Here is a 9,310-nt window from a genome sequence, read left to right as displayed (position 1 = left end):
GTTTCTCTCTCTCTTTTTGCTCTCTCTTTCTCTCTCCACCGAGCACCAACTTTCTAGTTTTTCTAGTTCTCAATCTCACTAATCTCAATCTCCCTCCGCATAAGGCTGTGTTTGGATGGCGAAGAAGAGAAAGTCGGTGGCGACGCGCCTCGACGAAGTGGATCGCACCATGTACTCCACCTTCTGCAGCACCGCCAACTCCCTCTCTCATCTCTACACTCACGCCATGAATCAACAAAAACTCTCCTTCCAAGCCGGTGAACGTCACGCTCTGGTTTCTACCTTCCTTCATCCCCTCTGCTAATTCGTTCTTCAGCTTTTCCTGATTCTAATTAATTAATTAAATACGCACCATTATATATTTATTTATTTAATTTTGAATAAAAACTGGATTCTGATGTTGCGTCTTTTTGTTTCGAATTGCCCTTTACAGTTTTAGGGTTACCGCGTAGGCTGCTGAATAGTTCAATTTCAGATTTGCATTTCAATGAATCTATGACTTGACAAATTCCAAATTCATTATTGAACTAACTTGGGGACTGTTTAGGTTGCACATTCAAGTTCCTAATTTGTTGATATGATTCCGATGGATTGTACATAAAATCTGGATATTGCTTATTCTTTTGGTTTTGGTTTGTTGCTTGGTGTGTTTGGATTTGTTGCTTGCTGTTAAAATTTTGGTTATTTGAATAACACTGCTTCTATTTCCTTACAGGAGAAAATGTATCAATGGATTCTTAGACAACAACAAGAAGGATCAAGGGTGTCGACGATTGATATAGTTGCTCACTTGCAGGTTTTTTAGTCTCTGCAATTTTTACTGATATTTCTTTTTGGGATTTTTTTAGCATTACTTTTTTAATGGAAATACTCTCTCTCTCTCTCTCTCTCTCTCTCTCTCTCTCTCTCTCTCGCTCGCTCTCTTCCCTCTCCTTCTTCCATCCAAATTGCTACTGCGCTATTTTGCTCTTTATATTATGAACCATAATGGAGTAGGTACTCAACATTTATCTTGCATCAAGTCTATCTTTGCATATAGCTTATAGGTCCCTTAGTCAATTGCTTTGAATGTGAAACTGCCATTTAATGGACATCATCCTTAAACCTTTGGTTTTAGTAGTAGTTATGGGTTTACCAGAAAACCTTTCAGCCTGTCTTTGGTGGCTTTTCTGGACACTGAAAACTATGGCTGTCTGCTTTTTTTCGTGTCCGTGATTTTTATTTGTAGAAGAGTTTGGTCTTATGTTATGTGTCAACCAGATCTTGATTGTTGAACTATAGTCACGGAATGAAACAGAAGCTCCTTTTTTCTCACTTCACTTGGACTGGAATTCCCTATATATGATATGTATATACACATATCTTACAATTATATTATTTCAGGTTATCTATCACACTGAATTAATCTATTTTCAAATGTATCGAAATAGCTGAATAAAGATATAACCATGAGCTATGCATGTGCGTGTAGAATGAGCTTGAATATGGAGCAGAGGAATCACCAATGTCCCCAAGGCAGCCAATTCATCAACAGAACTCCCAGACTGCAATTCACACTAACTTTGGTGCATCCATACCCCCTAATGCATTTGGAACAACTTTTGTAGGGCAGGGGATACGTACTGGGCAACATGATCAACAAGCAAAAAACTCTGTATTCTCAAATGCACTCTCTAGCCCTATTCGTCGCAGCCTTCAGCCATATCATTTGGCACAGGGAAGCTTTCCTTCAAGCAATATCATGTCATCAGGGAATGGAACCCGGAACAATGAGGTGACTTATCCTAGTGGCCAGAACAGGGATACAAATTCTTCCAACTCAAGTGATTGCATGGACATGCATGCAGACAGTCCTGGTCATGATTTTTCATACTGATGCTGTAATAGTTAGAATAGAGAACAGAAAAGATGTCATTTCTGAAATATGTCGTCATAAATGTGTGGAAAAATGTTAAAATTTATTGTGGATAGACTTCAATTTATTTGTGTACCATTGTCATCCAGTTTGAAGCTTGAACATCAGTCTACTATGTTAGCAGATAGTTTTCAAAAAAAAATGTTGGTCATTTCATTTCCTAAGTATATATAGACATATACAGTCATACTAGTTTCTGTTATTTGCATGGAATTTGGCGAAGTTAAGGTCTTAAACTACTAAAAAGTTATTCTGATTAATAAATCAAAATTTGTATGTGTAATATGTTTGTAATGTTTTAAAATTATACACTTAGCCGGGTCGAATCTACAAGAGAAGCTGTCTTAAGTATAGGCCAAATCAGTTTTTTTTCCCCTAAGACACGATTTAAAAATTCATTTCAATAATCATTATAAGCAAGTATATGATATTTCTATCAAAAACTATATTTTATGTTAATTTTAAGGTCTATAGATTGAGTAAGAAATAATGTTAATGATAAAATTTTAAATGTGATACATATGAGTATGAAGTTTTAATCTAATCAAATAAAATATTATATATATATATACATTATCCTCTACTTAATATTTTTGGAGTCAGTGGTCAAATCTTTGACAAAACAAAATTTTCAAGAAAGCTCTTACATACTTTCATAGTATATATAAAATTGTAACAGAGACATATAATATAAAATATTTGAGATGATTATCTTAACTCTTAAGCATGAGTGCATTTTTAGTGCAGCGGTAATACCTGACATTTTTACTTAGAAATGACATATGGATTAATTTTTTTTTTCTCTTTTTCGCACAACTAACACATTTTTTTCTCCAACTTTGATTGGCCCGTTGCACCATTTGGTGCGACGTGAGTAACTTAAAAATTTCGCTTAAGCATAGCCTGGTCCGAAAGATTTGGTTTCTCTACCTAATATCGAAAAATAAACAAACTGACCAAAAAATTAAGAAATAAAAAGGCAACGTAATTATAGATGGTTGAGTTATAGTTTTAAAAAGTTGGAAAAAGTATTTGACATTTTAAATAACATAATTTTATATTATTTTTAATGAAATTGCGTTATTTTAGTGTATTTTTACATTCTATCTCTTTCATTTTCTATTTCTTCCGAATTTTATAAAAAAATAAAATATAAAATGACACAAATTTATTTCATTTAGGGTGTGCATGACAACTAGGGGTGTAAATGGGCTGGGCTGGGCTTTGGCCATCCTGGCCCAAGCCTACGTAAATAAAAATTCAGCCTATTTGGCCTACTAGCCTATTAAATGCTTTATTTGTAGGCCAAGCCCGACCCATTTTCGAAAATAAGAAAGCCTGACATGGCCTACAGGCCTTGTAGGCCTCCCACTATATATACTAAGCAAAAAAAATAATTGTATAGAGCAAAGAAAGTTCCATTTATGCATGCACTTGTAGTTCTCATAAGAAAAAAATGACAAACAAGAAAGAGTCAACATAATACCTCAGCTCTAGAATGTATATCATAGAGGAATAGAGTCAAAGAAATGAGAAAAATAAGAAAAATACAATTACTGGATGCTGAAATAAAGTCTACAAGAGAATGTCATTTATCTAAAAATCTTTAAACCACCATCAAGACAAGGGAAAGAAGAGTATTATTGAAAGATCTTCATCAGTAACATCATAATCCAGCAAGGTACCCATTGCTCCATGGTATTAAGCTGCAACAACATGTAAAATTTGGAGACATTAGACAAGTTTTCCTTTCATAAAATAAAATAGCACAAAAGGTAAGAGATATTGGTATTTGGTATTTTGAGTCTTTGCAACATAAAATAAATATTGTTTTTATTATTTTATTTTAATAAATTAAATAGGTCAGCCTACAAGGCTGTAGGCCGGGCTTGACAAAATTGGCCTATGGCCTATTTATTAAAAAAGGTTTTTTTATAAGCCTAAGCCTACTCTACTTTTCTGAAAGGCCGGGCCTGAGCTGGGCTCAATGTAGGCCGGGTCGTAGGCTGGGCTGGGCCAGCCTGACCCATTTACACCCCTAATGACAATCTTCGCGGAATCAATTTTTCTTATTTCTGTTCCCGGGGACAGAAATGGATAAAAAACTCATTTGATAAAATCAGTTTATTTTTTTTTTTGTTCCTGCAATAAACCGGTTTAATTTTTGTGCTGGGAAGAGAAAAAAGAATAAATTTTTTTTTTTTTTGTTCCCGGACACAAAATAAGAAACTCTTATTTCTCTCATCACGCTTCACCACTATCATCATCATCTCTACCACCATCCTCATCCTGACATGACCGCCGCCACCATCATTATACCACCAATGTCGTCGTCACCACCACCACCACAACGACGACGATGCCATTGCCACCACCACCACAACACTACCACCACCATCACCACGCCACCACAATTACCACCACCACTATTGATGATCCAAAAAAACTTATACTTAATTGAAATTATTATTTATTATAGTAGTTGTTGTGTTATCAAAGCAATTCTTATTCTTAAAATCAAAATAGAATATGTTATCAAATATTTTTTTTTCTGACAATGTGCAGAAATAGATTATTATTATTTTTTCAAAATGCACCCCGTTGGTTTTCCAAAACCTGCGATTTTGCGCCAGCGTGGGCTTTAACGTGTATATTAGGCCCATAAGTCAAGGAAACGCAGATGAAAAGTGATTGTGATTGGCGCCTTGGCCTTGAAAATGATGTGGGTCCTTATTTCGCTCCCTCTATTTACAAAGTTTCAACATTCATTCCCGCGCACACTGCTTCTGTTCCTTCCTTCCTTCCTTGCTGCTTTCTCTGCGATTCGGTTCAGTTACTCCTCCGTCGGTGGCTTCTCGAAGGTTCTAAATTTCAACCCAAAAATTAACCTATTGAATTCTACTTCCTTCTTCTTTGCTAAACTTAATCATCGTTTTCCGCCGATAAAACCTGTTTTCGATGTTCATGGCCTGCATCTGAGTATCACTCGCCTTCACCTTGTTTTTCCACTCATCTACTTTCAATGTTCATTCTTTCTTTTTTAGCATCACTCGCTTACATAATACTCGAATATGGTTTTGTTGCTTGCTGTGTCGTGGTATTTATGTTCTTCTTAATCTGAATCACAGAATAATCAAATTAGGGTTTTGCCACGCACGAATATACGATGCTAATGGTACGATTGCTTGTATCATTATTGTGATCCAAATCACAATTCGGAATGTGGAATTGACTATTAGTTCTGTCTTTCTTGAAATTTAGTCTTCTCTTCTCACAAGTTTGGCATATTCGATGATTGTGTATGAATAGGGACGAAAAGGAAAAAGACATCTTTGATAATTATAATGGATTACAGAAAAAAGGGGGTTACTTATGGTGAATTTCCCCCACAATTCCAAGTTTAGTGTTTGTGAAAATTTTGAATCTTCTTTACTGATTTGTAGCTGATAAAATGTCTGCATAATTATTCTTATTGCTTTTATAGACATCGGTGGGTCTGTTATGGTTCCGATGTGAGAAATTTCTTGAGAGGTGACAATTTATTTTAACTTAAGTTGCTGGTATATAATCTGAGAAACTATCAGGACCTTTTTGTTGTAATCTAATGTTATCTGTTTGGTTTTATGATGTCATGACAGTAGGTACTGAACCTATGCCTGGGTGATTTTTATTTTATGATTTTTCTGGTTCTTAGTTTTGATTATTACTTGAACCTCTTCATCTAAATTGTTGCTGTGGTGCTTTCTCTTTAATTTTGGTCATCTGTTGGTACTTTTTTTACGAAGGATAAGAACATATATTATTTTATTCTTATCACTTTCAGGAAGGTTGAACGATCATGAAAACAGGTAGGTCACTTGACCGCAAAGCTGTGAAGGCTTCTGGAAAGTGCAGTCTAAAGACAGGGTCCATTGGAGTGAAAAATTCTTCCAAGAGAACAAATAAATGGGATCACCAAGCAAGAGGTGATATACTTTAGCCTATCTACCATTTATATTGTTTTTAATAATAGTTTGGTTTCATATTATCTCCCCTCTTGATGTACTGAATTGCTGTGTCTGTATCTTAGAAAAAATGTTTTGGATTCAACTTGGTAGGTTCAATTAGCCAATTACGAATATTTCTGCCAATGAACTGAATCTTTTTAATTTCTTGGATGAGGCAACACTAGCTTTGAAATTTACTCAAATATTCATTTTCCATTATCTTGTACATTTTGCTAAATATAGCTAAACCTTTTTCCCTTTAGGATGTGGTGAAGAGTTGTTGACTGATAAAGGGAGTCAGCATTTTCCATTTAATGAACCTGTGAGAATGTGCCCAGAACTTGTCAATAAAGATACTTTTCCACCGGAAAAGAGGGAGGTGTTTGAACTTTATCCAAGACAAACACTTGGTTCTTCTGCAAAGATCAAGTTACAACTTTTTCCTATAAACGAAGGAACTCGAATAGGACTTGAAAAGGTCAAATGGTGATACATGAAGCATTTGGACAAATTAGATATACTTTACACCTGTCCTGGCCTGTATGTAATAATCGCAATCCGGCTGCGACTGTAATAAGTCATAATGCTTAAACTCTTCTTTTTCAGGATGGGCATAATCCATATTTAGAACTTACACTTAGTGGTCGAAAGAAAATCTCTTCAGTGATACAACACCTTGAAAAGAAGTGGGGAAGTTCAAGTATAGCGAAAGGGGAGCCTATGCTTTTTCCATACTATATAATGGAAAATCTATCTGACTGCAGAAGGTGGACAATTGATGATACTGAAACAACAGCTACTGCTGTCTATGCTGCCGTTGGAAGCCCTGAAATTTTCCGGTTGAAGTATAATATCTGATCGTTTTCTATCATATGTTTTCTTTTCTTTGTGGAAATTAGGTTGTTTATAATTATATTGTTTTGTAACTTGTTCTCTCTTTTAAGGTACGGTTGGTTCTACATACATGAACCTAGGTCTTTTGGTATACCTTCCACACCAATTCCCTATGAGTCTGGTGTACGGTCTGGAGGAACAGAGGGTGGTAGCAATGATAATTTAGAGACTTTATCTGATGAACAGGACAGGGTTCGGGTTAAAAGTAAGGAACACATTGCAATTGATGTGGGCAATGTAGCAATTGAAAATGTGGCTCAGACAATGTACAATGCATCTGCTGATCCTCTGGTAAATTGTTATTTAGATATTTTGTTGTGCTTGACAATAACTTTCAGATAGTTGCATTAAATTACACAAATTTTATTGCAGGAGATTTGGGTGTTGCTGGGGGATCTGGTTTATACAAATATTTGTTTTTTATGTGTGTCTTAAGGAACATTAAAATGATGTTTATGATGATTTGCTTCATTGACTAATAGAATTATGTGGAAAGTTTTGGAATATATGATATGGAAATTTGCAAGAATCGTTCAAAGTGCTGTTAATTAGTCATATTTATGGCAGCATAAGCATAAAAAAAATTGGACTTTTAGTGTAAATAAAATTCTTATTTATGGTTCTCTGCATGTTTAAGAAATCTTTTGTTGGTTGGCCCTGAATTCTAAAATGAATTTCGAATGCATCTATTGTTTGTTTTCTCAAAATATGCTTGTTTTGTTCTAACTAGGATAACGAGCCAAGAGTAAGCAGTTGCCTTCAACAGCCATCGTTACCATGGGTTGATAGTCTAACCAATATAAGCATTGGGGGTCTCCTTTCTGAAGCATCCTTACAGGGAGGGTTTGATCCAAAATCATTTGGCATCAATGGCATGCAAACAAGTCAAATAATTTCTGATTCATTGGATGCTTTTATCGCCACCCAAATTTGTCATCCTCCTGTTTCAAGACTATCTACTGAAGACATGCGAACATCTATATTAGATGCTGAAGAAACATGTCATGCATTTCCTATTCGAAAGTTATCTTGTCCAGCAGATGTACAAACTGCTAGTGGAAAGGATTCTTCTGTGGCCTGCAGTCAGGATGTTTCTTCAAACTCATCAAAGTTGTCAAATACAGACAAGGTTAGATGGTCATAGTCTTCAATGATAAGCTATTATTGAATTATGAGATAGTTTCGTGTGACTTGTATCTGGATTTGTAAAAACTACCAATTTCTTTTTGTAATATAGCTCATAACTCACAAGTTATTTTCTGGCTGTTTTTTAAATCACTATTTTCTTCCAACTTGAATAATTTATTTTGAAATAATTAGATTTAGCATATTAAATTCGTTTTTGGCCCATTTTTTGGGTTTAATGTGAGGAACATCAACTTTTTGATCCGGTACGTCTTGTTGGTCTAAGGTCTTTAACTTTTGTTTGAATAAGATAGATCTTTTTAAGGAGCAATTTATAATTGGATATCATTTTCATCAGCTTTATGAATACTTAGTGTCAACAGGGCCTCTATGAACAGAATATTTAATGTTTCAAATGAAGCTAAGGCTGCAAAAAAGTGCCTTGCTAATCAAATAGCATTTTAATGTTGCATTGGGACGGAAATCAGGCTTCCGAGTTGATGTGGTATTGAGATTATGTTTCATTTGTAGGCAATAAGTTGGATGGAAGCTTTGCTTTGTTATCCATCATTATTTTGCACTTCACTGTCTCTTCTGGTTTTTTCAAGGTTAATGATCAAGATGGACTTTCACAAAATCCTCCATCCGGGAAGACTCAGACAGACTGGTTGCTTTCTTCCCGTTTGTATGATGATGAAAGAAGTCTTGGGTTAACAGGCATCAAATGGGTACTTAGATTTTCTTGTTGAAGCATTTCAGTGTTTCTTATGTTTACTCCCTGATTACTGATTTAAGTAATATACTATCTGTATTCAGAATGACTCTTTGGGACCTTTTGATCTTGGCATCCCTGCTAAGAAGCTTATTGGCGGAGACAGTGTTAGTATCGGTGGGTTTGTTAAATAGCTGCTTGGATGCATAAGTTGGAGACCAAATGACAGTCATTTTGAAGATACGTGCTTAGGAAAGAGAAGGAAAAATAAATTGTACATAACAGAGAAACACTTGTTGAAGAGCCACCAAGGGCGAAAAAAGGAAAGAAAGAAACGAGCCTGACAGAATACTGAGTTATCAGGTGTAAAAATCAGAGTTATAGGGGGGACTGATATTTCTGTTTTGCATTATCTTGCTTCGTTTTAGAGCCCAACTTTTTATAGCTTGTTATTTTTATTTTATTTTATTTTATATAATGATGACACTAAATTTGAATCTATAACTCTATCCAAACTATCTAATTTGCTCATCCCTAAACCACTTATAATAACTTTGTTTTATGGATTTTTTATTTTGCTGTAAACGGAAAAAATTTCTATTTTTTATCAAGGCAAAAATTATCTCTTATCATTGACTTTTCGATTTTCATGCATTATTTTATTTTTTTAATAGATGT

General features: G+C 34.9%; 2 protein-coding genes across 2 annotated transcripts; both read left to right on the top strand.

The window, feature by feature from the left end:
- On the top strand, positions 1 to 2,051 carry LOC133290695 (uncharacterized). The gene is made up of 3 exons (XM_061488825.1): positions 1 to 274; positions 716 to 796; positions 1,472 to 2,051. The coding sequence occupies exons 1-3, from the start codon at positions 116 to 118 to the stop codon at positions 1,874 to 1,876; spliced, it is 645 nt and encodes a 214-aa protein (XP_061344809.1). The 5' UTR covers positions 1 to 115; the 3' UTR covers positions 1,877 to 2,051.
- A 3,702-nt stretch (positions 2,052 to 5,753) lies between these two features.
- Positions 5,754 to 9,056, top strand: LOC133291234 (TSL-kinase interacting protein 1). Its single transcript, XM_061489456.1, has 7 exons — positions 5,754 to 5,880; positions 6,165 to 6,379; positions 6,508 to 6,746; positions 6,846 to 7,086; positions 7,526 to 7,924; positions 8,529 to 8,648; positions 8,737 to 9,056. The coding sequence occupies exons 1-7, from the start codon at positions 5,754 to 5,756 to the stop codon at positions 8,824 to 8,826; spliced, it is 1,431 nt and encodes a 476-aa protein (XP_061345440.1). The 3' UTR covers positions 8,827 to 9,056.
- Positions 9,057 to 9,310: the final 254 nt, after the last annotated feature.

Source organism: Gastrolobium bilobum, unplaced genomic scaffold, assembly GCF_033153095.1.
Source record: "Gastrolobium bilobum isolate Gb01-03AN ecotype WA unplaced genomic scaffold, APGP_CSIRO_Gbil_v1 utg4377, whole genome shotgun sequence".
NCBI classification, from domain to species: domain Eukaryota; kingdom Viridiplantae; phylum Streptophyta; class Magnoliopsida; order Fabales; family Fabaceae; genus Gastrolobium; species Gastrolobium bilobum.
The sequence above is the reverse complement of the archived record's forward strand: the minus strand, read 5'-3'. Positions and strand labels throughout refer to the sequence as shown.